The 23,514-nt window shown below is 38.4% G+C and overlaps 1 protein-coding gene across 3 annotated transcripts in view; it reads right to left on the reverse strand.

Annotated features, from left to right (window-relative positions):
- Window positions 1–504: 504 nt before the first annotated feature.
- LOC126966699 (tyrosine-protein kinase Fer) overlaps window positions 505–23,514 on the reverse strand; it is a 90,676-nt gene continuing 67,666 nt past the window's right edge. Inside the window, exons 3-14 of one of the 3 annotated variants that reach the window (XM_050810899.1) lie at window positions 21,343–21,439; window positions 15,234–15,435; window positions 14,020–14,157; window positions 13,191–13,442; window positions 12,624–12,843; window positions 11,948–12,127; window positions 8,217–8,417; window positions 7,727–7,903; window positions 7,234–7,447; window positions 5,154–5,429; window positions 4,288–4,410; window positions 505–3,052 (exon numbers count right to left, since the gene is read on the reverse strand). In XM_050810899.1, the coding sequence (XP_050666856.1) occupies window positions 2,916–3,052; window positions 4,288–4,410; window positions 5,154–5,429; window positions 7,234–7,447; window positions 7,727–7,903; window positions 8,217–8,417; window positions 11,948–12,127; window positions 12,624–12,843; window positions 13,191–13,442; window positions 14,020–14,157; window positions 15,234–15,435; window positions 21,343–21,439 (2,217 nt within the window). In that variant the 3' untranslated portion in view covers window positions 505–2,915. Of the gene's footprint in view, window positions 3,053–4,287; window positions 4,411–5,153; window positions 5,430–7,233; window positions 7,448–7,726; window positions 7,904–8,216; window positions 8,418–8,922; window positions 9,310–11,947; window positions 12,128–12,623; window positions 12,844–13,190; window positions 13,443–14,019; window positions 14,158–15,233; window positions 15,436–21,342; window positions 21,440–23,514 lie in introns of those variants that run through there. The other 2 variants (XM_050810901.1, XM_050810902.1) reach the window with 2 other exon arrangements.

Below are 23,514 nucleotides of genomic sequence, written 5' to 3' on the forward strand. Positions count from 1 at the left end.
GAAAGGGATTTAAAATTACTGGTAAGTACTTTAAGATTGCGATCGCGTTTATGAAGGTTCAATATTTTAAAAAATACCAATTGGATATGGATTGCATTATAACCTCATAAAAAATAAGCTACTAAAACAAAAGCTCCATCTCTACATGTTTATAGTCAATGTTGATATATGTCAACTGAAGTTAAAGTTTGCCGACTATCTAATTTGAATCCTATAACCTATAACCCAAAGTTCATTTTCCACAAATGTATCCATATGTTAGAACACTTTGGGTGGTTCTATATTTTGGTGCTTTGAATGTAGCTATGTTTATTACGTTGATGGTGTCCCATGCTATCTATTTGGTCTCTTTCAGTGAATCGCTGTATATGGTAACGATGCGTTTTGCCATGTTTTTGAATACAATATGTGATGCTATCTTTTTGATGCTGACTGTTATACTCCTTTAAAACATAAGGTAATCCCCAATACGACATACAAAGGTAAAATAAAAAATACGTCAAGTAGCAAATTAATGTGGCACTTTATTGATTTATATCAAAATAAAATATATTTACAATATAAATGAAGTATTACATAATATACTTCAACGATAATACTAAGCATTCAATACTTAACTTTATCTCACTTCTGGCAAGAAATATCTTGACCGTTTCAATATCAAATATGGAAGCACATAATTGATCACATTACATATTGCCATTTCATTGCATACACTAAAAGATACACATCAAAAACCTTACACAAATTATAATATTTTATTACTTTTAAAAATATCATGATTTACTGATCATTTAAATTATTAATTAAAATTCCGCGAGTTGGTTTTAGTTTTACAATATCTTTTAAAACTGCACTGCCGCCAAACTGCGATTGGATGATTTGAAAGTTTTAAATCAATTAATTGTGTACGTATAAAACTATTCTTAACATAGAATTCAATATAATTTTATCAAGTAAAACTATTATAATCTATATCTGATACAATTCGTCCTAAACAAGAGATCAACATAATTTTATCATTTCATGCCAATTTACTTACATCTGAATAATGTACTTGCTAAGTAGAACTAGACTATAATATATAAAATATATAAACAAAATACACAATACAGTCAACATCTTACTACTAAAACATTGCTTTATTTAACTGTATAAAATTTTAAAACTACTGAATACATACATATCAATTTATAAACTCAAGTATAACATAATAATTCAATTATACATAAGTATGAATATATTGATACTATCGTAGTGACGTTCGAAGAACGTCTTGAGGGAGTAGTATTGCCTATATTGCGAACTCGCTTGCACTTATTCCTATCCAAGTATCTAGTTTTGCCAGCTGAACCTATCTATATTAAGTATATTTATCACATGTAAATATTTTAATTTTTCTACACCAGCATCGTGGTTTTATACATCCAAAGATTCTTCGTCCACATGTCAGTCGGTCACAAACAAGAATAGAAATACAAGTGGAAGTAGTAGAAGTTAAGCTGAGGTGCGTAGCATTTGCTCAGTCTCTACCTCTACTTACTCTCTGCGATATGACGTCTCCATTGTAAAGAACAACAACCTTAATTAGTATCATTTGATAAATTACTGTTGCACGCGAATATGACATCTATTTAAAACGTAGCACCTACTAGTATATACATAGTATGTAGTACTAGTATTCGTAGTAGAAGAAAAGTAGAAGTAGTATTTTAATAGGTACTCGTGATAGAAATTTATAACACTTGCATGCGAATATGATATCTAAGATTTAAAGTGTGCTAATTGAAGAGTAATTTGGTTACCGCACCCTGTTGCGTTAAATATTCAAATTAATATGTTTATACACCCAATACTTTAAATCCAAGAGGATTATATTAATAAGAATAAAGATTCTAAAACAGTTAGCTTATTGCCAACATTAAAACACTCAATGTCCTAATAACCATTACATCGTCCAAACGAGTGTTGTATTAAAATTCAGTACAACACTGGACTGGCTTTTTTAATGTTAGCAGTAAGTAACTGTTTCAGAATATTTTATAGGGGATTCATATTATGGGTGTAGATAAGTCTTGTATGCAACTGTTGATTATTAGGTATTAAACCCACATTCGTGTTTTAATACCCCTTATTACATAACAGTTCCATAAATAACTAATATAATTATGCTAAGCCTACTTGTTTACGATCTTCTCGCAAACAGAATAGGAATTCGCAATATCCGTCGGCAATACAAGAAAGCGAGACAATCAGAAGTATTGTCATTGTCAGTGCTAAAAAATGTTTTGCTCTTTTATTAATTACCTATTCAGAATTTATTTCCTAAGTGTGTTTTGCTAATGCTACTTCGAAAATATGTTAACTCATTTAGTTTTGCGCGCTGATTGTATACACAATATCGGCCTAAATCCGCAATAAATTGTCATTAGTGCTATTTAGCCGACGCTTGTACACCATACATATCCAGTATAGTCCATATGTTACAAACATGAAGCGCAGATACCAAGCCGGTATGATTCATTTTTTTTTGGAGTAAATTTACATTCGAACGCCACACCGCGCCACGTAAAATTATGTTTTTAGCTCGAAATTTTTTATTTCGATTCGTAAAAATGGCGCTTAAGTTATCGCCTTGTGCTACTGCACCTCTCGCTCTCCTTAGGGCCGCCTCTGACAGAACATATCTTTAATATGTAGTACGCCTCTATAAAGTACTTCGAAATATGTTGTATGCAACACCACATCCTGTAGGGTGCATTTGTACTTTTTATTCTGTTGTACATATTTTCAATCGTGTATATGATGTTTGTTACCCCACCCTACTTGTGTACTTATTCATCTGTTGTGGACACGGTCAACGATGTTGTAAGCGCGTGTTTACCCCGCCTTATTTGTATATATTATGTATTGCGCTATCTATTGTAGATATTGTCGATGATGGTGTATATCTGGTTGAAGTGTGGTCGTTTCTCTGGCTCGTACTCCCAGCATCTTAACATAAGTGCGTACACTTCCTCTGGACAACCTTCTGGTGCTGGCATTCGGTAACCTTTAAAAAATACCCAAGTTATGAAATATGATTTAGGGAACAATTAAATATGCTTTAGGGAACAATTACTGTTAACATATATAATATAATATTGACACACTCTTACACAAATTATCTTGCCCCAAACTAGGCATAGCCTGTACTATGGGTACAAGACAACGATATATTTAATACAATATACTTACTTAAACATACATAAATACATATAAACATCCATGACTTGGCAACAAACATCCATATTCATCATATAAATGATTGCACCTACCGGGATTCGAACCCGGCACCTCTAGCTTAGTAGTCAGGGTCACTAACCATTCGGCTATATCGGTTGTCGAGTAAACAAGTACCTTAGTAGGTTTTATACTATTAAGATCAGACTGTAACCGTACAGAAGTTTCAAAGTGAAGAGATATAGTACTTTCTTAAGGCACCGAGGTCACGGTGTTTAAATGTGGTATAGTGCCTTTCCAAGGCAATGAGATAAGGATAATAATAATAAATGTATCCATAAGTCGTTGTTCAACAAATTCTTGTTAAGCAGATCAATGCGAGACACATACAGTACAAAATATATTGCACAAGCACACGCGTCTTGATCCTGCCACTTTTACGACTGCTGGTTCGAAGGACCAATTTCCGGGGCTGAGGTAAATTATTTATTAATATTAAATATTAAAACACAATAAACTAATGAGGTGAGGTGAGGTGAGATGAGATTGGACAGTCGCGCTTGGTACGACGTCCGAGTGCTAACTAACTCAAGATATTATATTGAAAAATAATGAAAAATATGACATCAGCGAATCATATTGCACGGTGTCGCTTACATTGAAACCCCTGTACGGTTACTTAACCGTACACAGACATATCTAAATCAGGTGCTATGATGACCGTTTGATATTAAAGTTTAAAGTTTGTTTCAACATTATTCATGAATTTTGTTTGATATTTGATTCATTTTTAAGCCGGAAACCTCAGAAGGTGACTTCTGATTGCAACTGCTAATCTTCCTTTGAAACTAAAAAGTTCTTGTATTTATCTTAAAAAATTCTAAAAATATAATATGGATATACTATTGTATAACGCTCACGATATAAATACGATTCTAACTAAGAAAGTTAAAAATAATAAAAATACTACTAAGTTTATCTATATTTAGTCCACTTAGAATTTTTTCACAATTAAAACAATATTAAAACTCGCAGTAATGTTCATATAACTAAAGCCATTTTTACCTTGGTCTATCTTTTCCCTGGCCCTAGAGTTGCTCATCCCCGCGTACGGAGTGTCTCCCTTTGAAAATATTTCCCACATTAGAACGCCGTAGCTCCACACGTCGCATAGTGATGTGTATTTGCCTGAAATTTTAAATAATACATTTATATAGCTTTATCAAATTTTATAAATAAAATATAGTAAAAAGCGGTATTATATAGAATATTTTTTTTTATATATATTTAAATGCGATAGCTAACTGTCGCTATAGATGATGAATAAATATTAAACACTAATCACGATCTAAAAAGTGAGTCCAAGTATTCTAGAAAATGTTATAAATGGCTAATCGCCTAGTGCCTAAGATGTCCACGAAGACCCACAGGTCTTAAGTAAGTTCACAAACTTAGTTGAAAAACCCTCTCGCAGAACTATTTTGGGGATCAATTCAACTGTGTCGCGATTATGCAAAATTATAAAGGATTATAAATGCTTTGGACCTATTCAGAGATTCGTTGCCAAGGTTTAGCAAAAATGTAAAAAAATATATTATAAATAAATAACTAATAAGACCTATGTAACATTCAATAATTGTAAATGTCATATTGTAATTACCGCTGGTAAATCTAAACAAATGGTGTGATTTTCAAGTAACTTATTACAAAACTGTGGAATGAGCTTCCTTGTGCGGTGTTTCATGGGTCATACATATGGGTACCTTCAAAAAAAAGCGCTTACACCTTCCTCAAATGCCGGCAACGCTTCTGTGATTCCTCTGATGTTGCAAGAGAATGTGGGCGGCGGCGGTGGAAATTTAGATGACCCGGACGCTCATTTGTCCACCTCTACCATAAAATAAAAACAAAAAATGTTAGTGTCAACCCACCGAAGTTGAGTGCTTCAGGAGCGGTCCACTTGATCGGGATCTGCTTCATGCCGCCGGAGACGATGTACTCCTCCTCCTCGCGGGACATGCCGAAGTCGGATATCTTGACGATGTTGTCGTCGCCGACCAGACAGTTCCTGGCGGCCAGGTCGCGGTGGATGCAGCTCCGGGCCTCCAGGTAGCGCATGCCGGCCGCCGCGTCGCGACACATCGCGGCCAGCGAGCGAGCGCCCAGCGGCGCCGCGCGCGTGCGCAGGAACGTCAGCAGGGACCCTCCTGCACCCGCATATCATTATCAACACTTTTGGAGAAAGGCCTCCCCCAAAGATCGCCATCACGATCGGTTCTGCCTTCATCCAACCTATCCCGGCGATCATCGCCAGATGGCCGGTCCATTGAATAATTTTTCATTGCACCGTCACATTTCCCACTAATGATCTTTGGGGCATATCAAATAAACTTGTCAAGTCTTTGATTGATATTATTGCGCCAGATTTAGCTATAATATTTAACTGTGTAGAATATGGTGAATTTCCTGACCTAATGAAACATAGTAAAGTAGTTCCACTGTTTAAATCAGGTTGTCCCAGTGACCCTACTAATTATAGACCGTAATTCCCACTTTGAGTAAAATTTTTGAAAAGTTAATTTTAAATCAATTGCTTCGTCATTTTTTCCATAATAATTTATTGCACTCCAAACAGTTTGGTTTCACCCAGGGTCGTTCAACTACCGATGCTGGTGTTGACTTGATATATAATATATTTGAAGCCTGGAAAGAGTTTCGTGATGCGCTTGGCGTCTTTTGTGACTCATCCAAGGCGTTCGATTGTGTTGAACACGAAACATTGGTCAGAAAACTTCACCATTACGGTATTAAAAATAAAGCATTGGACTTAATGACATCCTATTTAAATTGTAGACTACAAAAGGTGGATATCAATGGAAAGCGGTCCTCTGGATCAATAGTTAAAATGGGGGTTCCACAGGGCTCGATTTAGAACCTTTTCTATTCCTTATTTATATAAATGATCTCCCTCATATTGCAAAGGATAAATATCTAATTGTGTTGTTTGCTGATGATACATCACTCATGTTTAAAATACACCGTTGCTTACCAAATTTTGATGTTGTTAACAATGCTTTAACTAAAGTTGTACATTGGTTTGAAGCTAATAACTTGTTACTTAATGGTAAGAAAACGAAATTTACTTTACCTAATGTTAAACAAGTATCAATCGATATACAGCTTAAAAACGAGAAATTAGATATAGTTCATACAGCCCTTTTTTTTCTTGGAATAACGCTAGATGCCAAACTCCAATAGGGCCTTCATATAGAAAACTTATCAAGTAGACTAAGGTCTGCTGCATACGCAGTAAAAAAGATTCGTTCCTTAACAGACATTGAAACTTGGTTTATTTTTGTTACTTTCACAGCATTATGTCATATGGTATATTATTATGGGGTAATGCTGCTGATATTAATGATTTGATTAATGTTGGTACGTGTCAACGACACGCACGGGCTAGTGTGGTATGCCACAAAGCCATTCATTCTTGAAGGAATCGTAGGTTACCAGCCAACCCGATTTTTGGACAAACTAGTTTTTCCTAGGCCAAATCATTTCATCTTTTAGGCGATAGGATAAACCGGTCCAGTCTAGGTTAAACTAGTTTCTCCCATCGGCCTTTGGAAAAACCTAGCCTAGGCTGAACTAGTTGGCCCTAATATGAATAAGCACACTTCAGGAATAACTGGTTTGGCCGAGTCTATACCAGTTTTCTCTTTCTAGTCTATCTTTCTTTCTAACGGGTGAACTGATCTCGCCTAGGAAACACGTATACCGATGATTTACATAGGGCGGCGACCGCTTTGACTTAGTACAGTCGAGACAAAGGTTGTCACTGAAATATAGTTTGAGCGCCTTCTATTATATTATTTAGAGAGTATTATAGGTATGTATATGATATTATACAAAGCAGATTTATTACGTACAATGAGAATTAAGAAATAATCCGTAATCACTGTGCATGCAATATGGGAGACATGCGCGTTGAATGTATGTATGTAGTCTCACCAGAGACAAGCTCCATGACGATCATGATGGGCTGTTTCTGCACGGCAATGCCGATGAGACGGACCACGTTGGGATGCTGGTACTGCTTCAGGATCCGGCCCTCCTGCAGGAATGTGCGCTTCTGCTCCTCGGGCAGCGCCACGCGGCACGTTTTCACCGCCACCTCCTGTCCGGTGGTGATGAGCCGCGCCTTGTACACATCACCGAAGTTGCCCTGGAAAATAAGACTATTAATGCGATTCTATCAAGCCCAATTTTCAAAATAAATCGGGACAAGATATTATGTAAAAACTATTCAACGACGCTCCGCTCAATATACAAATTTTACCCAACTAAGAAACAATGCCGTGCATTGGCACAACTAAACTTCATTTTCACAATTATGTTGTGAAAGCTCAAAGAGTAACGAAGGACAATCTTCCTCTACTTTGAGTAAATGTTAGGGCCAGCGATAACATACATAATGGCAGACATACACTAATAAGAAGCTTACTCTGCCGATCTTATCCAAGAGCTGCACGTGGTCGTTGTTCAGTTCCCAGGTCTCGCGCGGCACTGCCCTCCGCAGCAGCGCCCCGGACCTGGCCGTCACCGGCACTCCGCTGGTCCTCTGCCACGCTATCAGCTCACCGACTGACGGGAATGCCGCCCCCTCGAACCTATAGTGACCCTGAAAAGGTATTGCATCATGATGACTATCTACAGACGAAGACGTCAGTGCCTACGCATGCTCGCGGTTACTAGTTTACTTACAGAATGTTCCGAAATGATGTTATGGAAAATTGATTTACTTAGATCAATTTTGTTTTTTTTCCAAGTCACAGAAATTTAAGTTTGATTGGAAGAATATTTCTTGAGAATCTGTGGATGAATGCCACAAACCCAGATGTTGAGGATGATAAGCAAGTTTGTAGACGTGCAGTGCAATGATGTGGATTTGGTGTTTGATTGAGAGAGAATTAAAGGTGTTGAAGAGCACTCACCTCAGGAGTAGTCTGAACAATGAAATGTTTGTGCTGACCCCAGCAGACGGAGAGCACCAGCTGTCGCGCGTGGTTCCTGGTGGTCTCTCGCACCAGGTAATCACCGTCGTTCCTCAGCAGCCTCACCACCTCCTCGCGAGGTAGCACGCCGTGGAACCACTCCTGGTCCACCAAAGATCGCTCAGTCTCACTCGCACTCAACTGCAAGGACACGCACAAAAGAATTAAGTTTCAATTAAAATTGACAAGGATGCGAAAGATATCTAGGTATATGTGGAAAATGATCGCTTCGTCACTCTCTACAAACAAGAGTGCAAGAGTAGGAAATATCAAAACTGAGGTTATGTCACATGTAGGTGGGCTCAAATTGGATGACTGGAAACACGTCACAGTTATAAATAAGCCTTAAAACTTTGCTTCATTAACATCAAAACAATCGTTTCGACTTTTGATACAGAAAATTTAAAAAACACTCTACTTTCTTAAAAATATTTATATATTTAAAAAAAAAAACGAGAAATAGGTTAAGGCTTAATATCATGCTACACACACATACAAAACTTTAATGCTCATACATGTTAATCCTGGCTTTAAATTAAACCAGTATTTGTTTTTTTTTCAAGTTAAATCAAAATTAAAATAATAATTCCAGAACACATACATTAATTAGTAGGTAATGAGAATAAGACTACAATAATAAACATACAAATTCCTTCTGGAGTTCCAACTGTAACTGCTTGAGACGTTTCTTCCTGCGCGGTATTACAACGGGCGGCACTAAATCTCCATTAGTGATGTACATGGCGAAGGGATCCATAATTTGGTTACACCATAACAATGAAGAGAGTCACTCGCATGACATGAGACTGCGATGTTTACTTGACTTGTGGGAAGCGTGCGTCACCTTGATTTTGAAACTGAGTTTTATACCGACTCGTGCTATTTCGAGTGCGCGGAAAGCTTACTCCGACGCGAAGTTCGCGCCGGGTTGCTCTGTGGTGACTATTATTAGCGTCACGCATACTTTATGCTATTCACTTTAGTGCAGATCTCCAGGAAGCTCGGAGATAAATATTTATTAAAAGCCCATGTAAATTATGTAATTCGTAAGAACAATTTAAAAAACTAATTTGATAATTTTGAGACATCAACGCCCTTACAAATAAATTTGGTATACAGTTATGCCTGAGAATAAACCAAGAATATGCAAAATGTTTATTTGTAAACATTTCCAATGAATTGGTTAAGTAAGTATTTTGCGTTCATTTTGGCCTGTCATTAATGCATTATCTATCGCAGCATAATAAGCGTTATTTAGCAATCAGTCTATCCATTCAGTAATGAAAAAATATGCTACAGTTAGACCAACTTTAAAATTAATCTCTCTTTCAGTGTTTTTAAGTTTCACGTAAGGCTTAGTGATAGATTATGATCGAATGATATTGACTTCTTATAGATGTAATTTAAATATTTTATTAAACTTTAATTCTGTTGTCCAAATTTTTATATTTCGTACAATTATTTCTGGCAGGTTTCCTAGCACAGGATTCGAATCTTGATGTGTACCACAGAGACGCCCTTTTGTTTCGCAAAGCAGTTGTATACAAACACTACTTGTGTCTTTATTTGAAGCGTGTCTATTGAAATTACTGGAGACTTGACATCTTATATCTTAAGGTCATGAGCGCAATCACGATGTTGTTCATATATTTCTATCTTCCTAGAAGCCTGAGCAGAACTCCATTGTAATGAGCAGGACCCGTCACTCGCCATCAGTCAACTTGAACGTCCAGCTCGACCCGTTACTTCTCATTTATAAAAGAAATATATCCACGAACAAAATTGAGTCCATTTGCTTAGTAAATTTTTTAAGTTATGCTTCTTTTCGTTAAGAATAAACTATCAGAGTGAATTTTAACGATGCGTGCGAACATCGTCACGCAAATTCGACATCGTCAGGGTGTTAGCTGGTCAACTAGACCATTTGTATCATACTTCAGCTACCAAGCCTTCTTGTAACTCATATGTCTACCGAACCACAACCAATGGACACGAATTAAATATTTTACAATTTGTGTACAAGTTTTAAAATAAAAAAAAAAAATTTCCTCCAATTGTATTAAATAATTTAATGATATTTATTAACACGTTATTTAAATAAAATATGTGGAATAATAATTCTTTCGTTGGTTGTATTTAACAAATTTTTTATTACAATTTTGTTTTTTCTACAAACGTAAAATAACACGAGTAATCAATTTTAAAATTTTTAAGGATTTTTGTTTTATTACGCCAAAAAAGAAATTGCTTTAATTTAATAAAATAATATTCTTGGTCGATAAGCAGCAATGTGAAACATGTATTCAGTATTGGTTACGTATGTGGTGGGTGGATTTAAAACCCGATTCGGACAATGACAGTTGACACACGCCTAAGGAGATAAGTGTGCTTACATTGTCTATAAGCACACTTTTGCCGTTCCGCTGTCTGACTGCGAATGATGTGTCCTTATATGTTTTTATTGAACGTCATTGTGTAAATTACATATCAATCTAATTCACATTAATATTTAGGATGCAATATACTGATATTTTCCTGACTTGTGCATCAATGCATAGCCTAAACAGGCGGAGCTAGAAACTTCCACACTCATTCTTTAAATAACCTATGTGAGCACTAAGAAGGAATATTTTAGAAACCTCCAACCATAAAGGCATGAATGGAAATATATTTGACAAATTAATTTACATCAAAGCTCGAAATGTTTGGCATTTTGAATCACTTCTGAATCGCATAGTTATTTCTCCGCTGGCGATATCGCGTCCGAGTTTTATATGTACCTATTTACTTTATTTTACTAACAGTTAAAAACTTACATACACGTTCTGCATATACTATTATGTTATATTGTGAACGGCGGTGCTTTTAGTTCTGTGTCCGTGGGAGAATACAACATGCCATGCGTCACTTAACTACTGATTTCTGTACTTATTTAATTTGTCTCCTTTTAAAGTTAAATTTTATGTTATAGTTATTACAAAAGTTATTTACACATAATTGATTTCAACTCGTGTACGAGCGACTACGTTTTCATTCAACGTACTAAATCATGTTTCGTAGGAAATTCCGTTCGTTCGTTCATTGTGACTAAGGATGGGCCGAACTTCGGCGGCTTGAATAGTTCAGCTTAACCGAACTTCGGCGGCTTGAACAGTTCGGCTTATTCGGCACAAAAAATAAACTAAACAAAATATTTGCAATTTTTTGATTGAAAATGATAGAACCAATAATCTGTTATATCTGTTGAATAAAACAAGAAAATATTATTTTTTCTCAGCCAACCACCCAGTCTCACGCGGACGTGCGCGGAGTTCGGTTGGGGCGTGGCATAAACAAGGCGCGACCTGTCAGTCCTGAGAAAGTGCGGCGAAAATCAATCGACCTTGTTGTTGAATGTTCGGCTGAAATTCGTGTTCAAACCACATTCGGCCCATCGCTAATTATGACGTTTTGTATCCTTAGGACATTATTATTTGCAGAATATAATGCACGAGTTTTATTGCAACAAGAAACTGTCTTGAGTCCAGTACAGAAATCAGCAGCCATGTTAGCGGACTCACCAATCGCCTACGACACTGACACACACGCTTCTGTTTTAGTTGGTTCCTACACTTGACAAACACGACACGCCTACGGAACCGTCTCATGACGTAGCGGTTCCGGCGCTTTACCGGGTCGGGGCCCTCGCTACTGCTCCGGTACGTTTTGGGGGGCAACGCCGGACTCGACGGGACCGACTTCCGTCGGAACGGTCGCGTGAACATTCTGAAGAAGGGCCTCGGCGGTATTATCGAGTGTAGGTGTAATCGCAACGTGTCCATTGAGGCCTTCGACCCCAGCGACGAGCGGTCCTGATGATCAAGTATAAACACTTAACTGCGCTCCTGGTTATTAAATATAAGGAATCTGCGCTCCTGATACTTAAGAATTAATACTTACTCATTATGTGTAGTTCATAGGATCATGGATTTGAAAAATAAACAAATTTTGAACTTTTAATGGAATAAAGGGTCGTATTTCTTCGTCTATTCTAATCTACGAACCATTACATAGAGTTTTAAAAATATTTACCCATGCTTTCGGAATAAAATAGTGTGTCGCGCAGCTTTAAAATTGTCAGCCATTGAGCTTCCCATTATATTATGGTCTTGTGTCCAATCCCTATATGAGCGAACGATTGTTTGCAAGCCAGCGACAGAGCTAGAGTTAACTCTCTATTTCAAAGGCCGGTAACGCATATTATCTGTTATCAGGTATTGCAGTAGGCCGTGAGCGGCGGTTCATGATTCCTACGCTATACACTTGTCCATTAATTATTAGCACCTGAAGTTGTAACGTAGGCCTCACCTGAATGTCGGGCGCGTGTCCGTCGAGGCCGTCAACGCCCACGGTCTCCGCGGACAGGTCCGGGCAGCCACTGGGCGCCTCCTCACAGCCGAGCTCCGCCAGTGCTGAGCGAATCATTTCCGCCTGTTTCGCGCACTTCCTCTCGGATATCCGCAGCTCTAACAGCTTGATAGGTTCGGACGTCGTAACTGGTATTGGCGGCGGCGAATCCGTGAGGAGCCTGGTTTGACCACAATAATTATACATGTGAACTTACAAATATATTTTGGTACTTGGTTATATAAAACTGAATCGATTTATAAACATCCAAACTGTTTCTCGTTTCAATTATATTTAAATGTACTTTCTAATTCTGGTTTGCGACTCTAGCCACGTATATCAATTTTAATGTCTAAAAACGTCTGTCATAGGTTATTGTGTTAAAAGCTTCAATAGAAATAGTATCCGTAAAAAGTCTTATTCACACTTTTAATTGCGCATCATCAAAATAAAAGTCTCCTTATGGGACAACGCATTTATGTTTAAGCAACATATGCTATATTTATTTATATGCTTCATATTAGGTACCTATCAACTCCATTGACCCCGTTGGTGCCCGTGTTGTTCTTGCACACGCCATTGCCGATAATTTCTGGTCCCTGCAGCGCACTCTGCTTCTCCCGTATGTCCTGTAGGCTGGCCTCCAGCTCAGTGAGCTTGTCCTTGAGCCACTCCACGGTCAGGTTGTCTACTGTGAGCTGGTTCGGCTGGAGCTTGCCGCTGGTGTCGTCTACGAGACTTTCGTCGAATGTGAATGACACTGGCGTCGATGGTGGCGTTCTGAAGGAGAACACATTCATAAATTATTTAATATATTTTCAGTAAGTACCTAATTATTTTTGTGGTAAAAACTTCTTTATGCACTTTATATTTCTGGATCTCTAACGACACTGGACTGTTACACGCATCAGCTACGCAGTCAGTTCGATTTGACTAAAGGAACACGATATCACTCAGTACAATTTTTGAGCAAGAGTAATTTACAATAATCAGGTTAGGTTATATAAATCTTAAAAAAACTGATTTAAGAGTTTAAATTCCTGAAAATGAGCAGTAAACAAATCTCTCTCAAAAAATGAGAACACGGGAATAGCAAAACATTGACGAATTTAGATCAATTCACAATTTTGTTGATCAAACACTAGCTTTCTTCACCCCATGCTACTTACTTCCCGCCACTGGTAGAATACCCTTTTTGATACACAAAAAGTATGACGTATATAAGTTTTTAAAAGTTTAATACTGATAGATTTGGAAGAAGCCAGCCTCTTTCGAGCCTTTCCTATTAAATGCTGTGCTGAAGAGGACCAGTAGGTATAATTGAACCATAAACTGACATAAAAACTGGTCAACATACTTGTACTTTTCCATGAACTCTTTATACTCCTCGTGCGGTTTGATGTTCTGTACTGTGGTTTCTATTTTGCTCTGGATCTCACGGAACTTGTCCGTGCTGTAGTCGGATCGCTGGACAACTTCCAGCAGGATGCCCTTCCTGTAACAAATACCCAGAAGTTAGGGAATAAAAAATAGAAAGAATTTTAGGTAGGTGTATGTATTATATAGCTCCAAGGTACCAATATGTTTTCTGTTTTCCAATTCATATGTACATTATTCGAAGTTTTATAAGATCTGCAACTCTCTTGTGGTACCGCTGGTGTTAAAGGAGAGGAATGAATTACCAAAAGGTGTGTAAGATTGTTTGTTCTTCTTTTCCATAAAAAAATTGGCACTTGTAGAGACTGGCGATAGAAGTGAAAACTTAGAAGTTTTAGTATTAAAATTTGAAACTTCGTAACGTTTAAGAAAAATTACCTTGTTTTCAATAATATTTATATTAAACATGCAAAAACACTAGTTCAACAATGCATTGTATTTAAACATTGAACTTTTGACTAAATCCATTCAATTTCAATTATAACTTGCACAATACGTCAGCTGTATAGCTACAGATATACTGCTATAAGCATGTCGGTGACGCAAACTTACGAGATTTCACCCATTCAAAAAGTGTCAACTATATAATATATTTATATTTATTTTTTTAATTATTTATATCGCGTGGGCTAGTCATGAGCATGTTAGTGACGCATAACACATAAGCTTTTCCCCTACCAACATGGCTAAAGAAGTATTCACTTCAAAAATGTTTTGGAACTGCAATAGTATACAGTGTTAATGCAATCATATTATAATGTTCATACAACTACAACATTGCCGAAAAATTAAAACTTTTAAATCAGTGACTAAATGGAAGAAGGCATTATTTTGCTTAAAATATATACAGTTGCCTAAAATATATACAGAGCACGTTAACAGTAAAATATATCCAATCACAATCGCCGCACCAGAATATATCAACTGCTTGGAAAACACTGTGCCATAGTACAACAAAAGCATAACAACAGGAGGTTGCGGTCACCTCGTCCTCTAACAATATCTTGGAATCTCCCTGCTGGCTCATTATGCGTACTCGAACAACATAGTCTCCAGAACGACGAATCAGGTCGCTGTATATCAGCAACTTGGAATCCCTTATGCTCACTAGATGTACTCGGAGATCATAAGTACCAGGAGGTGGCAGTGGCCTCTCCTTGGCGCCGCTGCTGGTGCAGCAGGGCGGGCAGCGCCGCGGTCCGCAGCGCCCGCTCGCACTCGGTGGCCTCGGCCAGCAGCAGCACGTACTCGTTGTGCGCGCGGTGCAGCCGGCGGCACGCCTTACTGTACTTGTCGCGCGTCTCGTCCAGCTTGCGACCGCCGCGGCTCGTAGGACCTACAATTAAAAAAAATCTCTTCAAACAAACATAATGTTTATAACACATGTCTTCTACCGCAATTATCACAGGGAGTGTTCCAAAGATCTGTTTTACCTGATTTGTGAGGTAGAATTCCACCTTCGCATGACACACCACAAATATCATCCCCACCATCTGAATGTGCAGCGGTCCTCCACAGTGCGGTTTTAAATTTCAACGTACTTTCTCCTACGTACTACAAAGCTGTGGAATGAGCTTCCTTGTGGTACATGGGTACCTTCAAAAAAACGCATACATCTTCCTTAAAGGCCGGTAACGCTCCTGTGATTCCACTGGTGTTGCAAGAGAATGTGGGTGACGGTGATCACTTAACACCGGGTGACCTCGTTTGCCCTCCTTTTCCATAACAAAAACCTTACTGTTATAATATCCCCTAGATATATTATTAGCATCATAGAAACAGCAGGTTCAGGGGAAATGCCCGTAAAAGGAAAAAGCAAGGATTACTTAAGGATACAAGATAATAAGGGTCCCAGTGTCCCTAAACGTATAGTTTCAAATAACTATATCGCACTGCATCCTTCGTTTAATGACTGTTCTAAATCCTGGGTAGCCAAAGAATTAAGAAAGCAAAATTAATACGATAGAAGTGATTGAGTCCTTAGGGTAGAAATAAGTTCCAAGAGCAGAATAACTTTATAGTCAAAAATCAACTTTAGGCATTATTACTACGTTTAATTTAGTACCTAATAAAATAAACATGTTCACAAAGTGTTCTCTGACGCATCTTCATAATACGCAACGCAATTACACTAATTACGGGGTGCCGTTCGTGCTTTATTCGAACATGAAGTTGTAATGCTCGCAGCATTATTTGGTTTCATTTTGAAGTGCGCCGTACCTGGCAAGTAACTGGGCTAAGGATGACTTAACATCTTTTGTCTCACAGTGACGAGCGTAATTGTTTTTTTTTATGGAATAGGAGGACAAACGAACGTACGGGTGATCACTCATTCCACAGCTTTGTAGTACGAGCAAGAAAGCTTCTAGAAAATCGCACTGTGGAGGACCGCCACACATCCAGATGGTGGGGATGATATCCTAACTTGTGGCGTGTATTGTGAAGGTGAATTCGGCGGCAGGAATCAGGTTAACAGCTCTTCGGAACACTACCCGTGATAAATGAGGTAGAAGACACACAATAAAGCGACGTCACTACGCAACGCCAAGTAATCCAGCCGTTCACACAGCACTGGGTCCCCGACAATTCGAGCTGCTCTGCGTTGCACGCGGTCAAATGGATCAAGCTGATACTGGGGTGCACAGCAATACTCCATGTGTGGCCGGACCTGCGCATTGTAGAGCGCTAGAATGTGGGCCCGGCTTGAAGTATTGCCGTGCTCTTTTGATGACGCCCAGCTTCTTCGAAGCCAATTTGGCTTTGCCCTCCAGATGGCCACGGAATTGGCAATCGCTCGAGATTTCGAGACCCAGTATTCCGATACTAGGCGAGGCTTAAAGGGAAGTGTTGTCGAAGAGCGGTGATGCGACAAATGGGTTTTTTTTTTGTGGTAAACAAGGTTCAATTTACCCCATTCCACGACCTTCTCGAGAGAGGACTCGATAGAAGACAAGTTTCTCCCGGTACTGGTCGACGATTTCCCGAAAGAGACCTGCATGGCCCGTGTATACGGCATCACCAGTGCTGTCGTCTGCATATCAATGATATGTTGGACACCTCCAACATACACAAGAAACAGCGTGGGACACACAGCGTTGGGGAACTCTAGCGTTCACGGGCTTGAGTTTTAAGCAATAACCGTCGACAACGACCTGTATGCTGCTCCCAGTGAGGAAGCTTAAGGTCCACTTGCACAAGCTCTCGGGAAGCCCAAATGATGGAAGTTTTGAGAGGACCGCCTTGTGTCATACACGATCAAAGGCCTTTGTTACATCTAGGCTAACTGCCAGGCCTTCCCCCTTGCTTTCAATAGCCGCTGTCCATCTATGTGTTAGGTATACGAGAATTTCGCCAGTGGTCGGTCGACCATGGCGAAAGCCGTGCTGCCGATCCTTGATCAACTGGTGACCCTCAAGATATACCAAGAGCTGGCGGTTAATTATGCTCTCCATGATTTTGGAGAGCAGGGAGGAAATAGCAATAGGCCTGTAGTTTGCCGGATCCGAACTGTCTCCTTTTTTTTGGATCTCATGGACAAGGGCTGACTTCCATGAGTCAGGGACTATGCCTTTAGAATAAGAGTGCCCGAATAAACGCGTTAGCACCGGCGTCAACTCAGGGGGAATCGTTCTAAGCACGATTGGAGAAATGCCATCCGGCCCGGTCGAGTTCCTGACGTCCAAAGAAAACAGAGCTCGCCGAACAGTTTTCTGTCTGAACTGAATCATATCTGAAGTACACTTCAGGCATGGAGCTCTGACACCGCGGGATGGTCGGCGGTGTATTTCCGTTGTCGTCAAGAGTCGAGTTGGAGGCAAAAAGAGTGCACAGGAGATCGGCTTTCTCTTTTGCCGTAAGGGCCAGGGTGTCATTCCTCATGTGCAACAGCGGCATGGACGGCTGGTTGAAGATACCAAGAGCAGCTTTCGACAACGACCAGAACTTGCGTGTTCCGGTCAGGTAACTGGTAAGCTGCTCGCCGATTTTGACGATGTGCTTCGATATTGCACGGGCGATTTACCGCTTAAAAAATCTGGAGGCACGGTTATATTTCCTGCGCCGCAACCCAAATTCGATACGCCTGTTTTTTGCAGTCAGATGCTGCTTTAACTGACGCATGTAAAAAGAAATGTGCTCAATCTTGTACCCGAGGTACGTTAAATATGACATATCGCTAGGTCGAGATATCTGCGTCTCCGTAAGGAAACACAAGGCCGGCTGCGCCGTCTCAAGGTGGTGGTGGACGGCGTTCAAATTGGAGTGAATTCCCCTGATATTGCAAAAGTCCACGTTGAGCGTGGAGCGGGGTGCCGTGGTGTTACTGCCTCGTTTGTCCTCGGAAATGCGCGGTGCTGTGCCCTCCCCAGAATACGACGGGCAGCCCGATCGAGAATGCTCGGGGAGCGATTCTCCGACTCTGGTAGAGCCGGTACCCTCGGTATTGCTATGCCACTGAGAATTTTGAGTCCCATAAAGAATCCTGAGCGACACTGCATTGTATTTGAGTAAATAAATTCAAGTTATCATTTTGCATTAGATAATCATAGGTCCTACCAGAGTCTAATTAAAACTGAATGAGTACTTCAACCGAACGAACTAATCACATACGGCTGCGCATAAATGCACCATCGATGTACTCGAGGCTGATAACTGGGTTATTTGCGAAATACCGCCGGCGCCGCTCTTGTAACCACTCGTTACTATATTGTCTGGTTTATGTTAGGGATACTAGTACCGCACATTCACGTAGGTATAATAAATAAATATGAGATTAAGTTAGAGTTGCCAGGTCGCCAAGCCCAAAAGCCGGACAGACCAGACAGTTTGGCCAGACATTTGCGTAAAAAGGCCGGACAGATAGGATAGTGTAGGGTTATTATTGAGGACTTTGTGTGTAAGTATTCCAAAAAAAATGTATGCTTAATCAGCTTTATTGATTATTACCATAAAGCTTGTTAAAATGTAATGAAATAAAAAGAAAATCTAATGCCAAATCAGTCTAAGTGCTTTATTATTCATCAGTTAAATAATGTCATTAATTAAAATGAAATTCTACTGAATTAAAGTAAAAAGCTCGACAAAAGCCGCACACGCAATCAAAAAGCCGAACTATCTCCGGCTTTATGCTTGGCAACAGTAGATTGAGTGAACTTTTATAGTAACAGCAAGCCTTTCTTTTCGGTGGCACATAGACTACGATGTGAAACAAGTTGGCACCTTTACATCATTGACTGTGTTACAGGTTATTAGGTCCATATGACGAATTATAGCTACTTCAGATTAAGTTGAGTCTAGAGATATATAATATTATAATGTAGCAGAGTCCAGTTAGAACAATGAAAGACAAGTAACAAACAAGAAATAAGTTGAAATTAAGAGGCGTAATAGAATACAGAAACTATTTTTAAAATTACTTTCTGTCTACTTTATCTGTTTGTTTGTTAGTGCCCACCCCCAAAACTACTTACCGAACCTTCATGTACTTTTTACATGATTATATATTATAGGCTAAATCATTTAAATAGTTGAACGGAAATAAGTCATAATATTGTGATATTTACAAGTTTACTTTAGGACTTTGTTTAAAATTATGTGGCGCATATAATTATAATTTGATATGATAAAAATGTGAAGTATGCATTATTTATATATTCATACATTTCTCTCTGAACCTAAAACAGAATTCCATCCCAGTAGTAGTCCTAGAACCCGTTCGTAGACAAAGTCACGAGACTTCCGTACTTTGTAATATTATATATTGGAAGTTATTCTTTACTGGCCATACAGAAAGACAATCATTTCATCATACTTGGAAATTTAGGAGCTACTTAAAAAAAACTGTAAAAACCTTTTCTCTATTTCATTTTTTATTGTAGGCTGTTCATAGGCATTTTTAAGATACATATATTATTTTGATTATATTAATCGAAATATTATAGGTGCAAAAACACGATAAAAAATACTCGTTGATGAACATAGCCCCAACGTCTAATCGATACCTAATGGTGAATGTAGAGCATTCTATTTCACTAACTAAACACCAAACAGATTGTAACACCGCTATTAAAACCTGAATAGTCTACCAGTGTCCAGGTACACCAACGCTTCATAAAGTTTATGACACAAAGTTTACATGTTGTACTTGTTTATAGCCTCGAGCGTGGGTTAATTGGTGGTACTGTTTACACAACTATGTTATACACGTATTTTGGTGCGATCGACGCTATAAACGTACATGGAATGATTGGTAGCCAATTTGGTAAGACATTATTAATTTGTTTTGAAGCATTTGGCGTTTTAGAACATAAAATATAGATTTCACATTCACATGCTTTCACAATTCCTTATACATAGACTAATTCGTAAAGCGCGAACAAAAAAACGCGTACACTTTCCTTATAAGCCGGTAACGCCCCTGTGAATCCTCTGGTGTTGCAAGAGAATGTGGGCGGCGGTGATCAGTTAACATCAGGTGACCCATACGTTCGTTTGTCCTCCTCCTTTTCCACAAAAAATGAACTATTATTAATAACATTAATTAGAATTCTTCCATTAATTGAAGTGGAAAATGACCTCATTAACGGTTTATTGCGGAATTTCGTCAAGTGCTTAGAACGTCTGCCCCTAAGTTGACGCCATTACTAATACGTTTATTCTGACAGTCATACACAAAATTGTAGTCACGAACTCATGGAAGTAAGCCCTTGTCCATTCTATCCCAAAAAATGAAGACAATTCGGACCCGGCCAAGTAAGTACAGGCCTGTTGCTCTCCAAATTCATGAAAAGTATACTCAACTACCAGCTCTTGGTATACCTAGGGGGTCACCAGTTGATCAATTAATTTTAGTCGCCCCTTATTCGTCTGTTCGACAACACTCCTCTTAATGCCTCGCTTAGTGTCGAAATACTACGACTCGAAAATTTGAGCGATTGCAAATTGGTATAGAATAAATCGAGATTCATTTAGAGAGCACGGCAACACTAAGCCGGCTATCCTAGCGCGTCTACGAAGCGCAGGTCCGGCCATATTTTAACCCCCAAACTCGTTCGAAAATGACATAAAAAAGTTGGTAAAATTGATGAGTAACGCAGAAATGTGTCACCTACCATTACCAACCGTCAAGGGTGGACTAGCATGAGCATAACGACTCAAGTGTGGCCTCATTAATAAACAGCTCATAAAAGCCCAATTAGCATAATATAGTAGTCGATTATTGCGTGGCTCGCTAACTCGTACTCACATTTGAGATAATTCTCCTCGAACTTGGCCCTCATCTGCTTGTACGACTCGAGACATTTCTGGTATTCGCTCTGTTTCCGTTGTACCTCCTCCGAGAGCTGCGAACAAACAGTTTGCATTTTAATAACTTGTAACGTACAAGGCTGTTTCTTAATCTAGTTTTTGTTGATGTTCCTAGGGTTTTTTGTCTAGTTCTTGGTCAGACAAAGACAACGTTCCTCTAGTGTGTAGTTATATATGTTTAAATAAAATATTTTAGGTGGCTTTTTATTTAAGACAACGACGAACGAGCGTAAAGGGCACCTATTGGGAATAGACCACGTCCGCCCATATTCTCTTTCTTCTGACATGGGAGGAAGGTGGTGTTCTACATGGAACCACTGCGCATTATACCACATTCTATTTTTTCGTGGAAGAAAGTTTCTTAAAACCCGCGTAGCAAGGAATGATTGTTTATTGTAGATTTTACAAATAAAATTTCCACGGATTCTTGAAATCTAAACGAATAGGTATTATAAAGAGCTGGTTAAGTTTGTGATATTATAGGTGGTAATTCTCTGGATCCACTGAACCGATTTTGACAATTCTGTTACCAATAGAAAGCCACTTTATTTGTCAGTGTAGTAGACGTTATATTAACCCGAAAAATTACTTTTTGGTGGTATTCGGATGTGCAAAGTCTATATGTATGTGGCAGCATTTGAACACCAACTAATATGATTAGACAGGTAAATACGGACGAAGTGGCGGCTAAACAGCTAAAGCAGCAAAGTTGCCTAAAAATGTTATTAAAGAAACAATTAAGCATACTGTACATACAAATTGTTAGTATGTACTATGTGCAGGTATGTATTGGTACAGCCTACACTATCATTATATTGTATAACCTTTTATTTATGAGAATAACATCTTCTAAAACTAAATGGATGCCAGTTTGGGCGTGAACAAAAACGCGTACACAAAAAATTCTATAAGTTGGTTAATCTGATGCCCGGCGTCTATATTGTTATGATGAATATTATTAATTCTCTTGATCTATTTCATATACACACAGATTTAAAACTTACAACAGTACGATATTTTTCCTTTCCCGAATCTCAAATACCTACTCAAACAGAGTAGAGGAAGCCGATGTAGTTATTGAGAAGGGTATGTTGAGGTATTTTTCTGTACAAAAATGCGTATGGAAAAGCTCCACCTAGGCGTGCATTCCACAATCAGCAATAAGCCCAAAATTAAAACTTATTATATTATTAATTATATTATCTATATATATTATAAGAGATTTACCACGTATATAGTCACTCATCACGATATATCTGGAACCATTAGAGCTAAAGACTTGAAATTTGGTAGGAATATTCTTTTCACCGAGTAGAGGTCAGCGAAGAACGGATTTTCCAAAATTCCATTCGCAAAAGTTTTTTTTTTATTATGAACAGAACAACGTTTGTCGGGTCAGCTAGTAATCAATAAGAAAATGGTTCAAGCTTGAATTAAATTGAATAGTTGCAATGTGACAGTTAATCTTGACCACTCGTATTTGAATTCCACCATAACCACAAAAACTCTCTCTTAGGAGGAATGGAAGAAGACCGAATTTAAAATACGAGGAATGAGTACCTAGCTTGTAGGTATAGGTTGATCTTCGCATAGTCTGCCATAGGGAAAAATATGTGCTGCAGTATAATTGTAGTTGTACTAAAAATAACAAACAATTGGTTATAATTATTTCGCCAATCGATTTAAATAAATCAGTGACATATTGAAATATTTTAATATCTTCACGAGTAATTCGTTTATGAATTTGCTCTATTAGTAGAAACTCGGAATCAAAACCGAATCGAATTCAGGTCAGTCGAGGCAAGGGAATAAACAAGACCGAGAGCAATAAATCACCGAGCCAAATACAACGATCTATTTAAGATAAATATTAAATGTTTTCAAATGTGTAATAACACTTTAATAACGAATTATTCATAGCAGACACACGTGTTAAACCGTCACATAGTTACTTATGATATATTATCATAACATTTTATCCAATCCCTCTTGCAAAACAAAAATACAGCTCAAAGAATTTTCCGAAAAAAGTGAGGGTTATCACTTTAAAAACATAACAAATTGTTTAGATTTACAAAAGCGACATCTGAAGTCAATTTCCTAATATGCA

This window comes from Leptidea sinapis, chromosome 11 (genome assembly GCF_905404315.1).
Source record: "Leptidea sinapis chromosome 11, ilLepSina1.1, whole genome shotgun sequence".
Lineage (NCBI taxonomy): Eukaryota > Metazoa > Arthropoda > Insecta > Lepidoptera > Pieridae > Leptidea > Leptidea sinapis.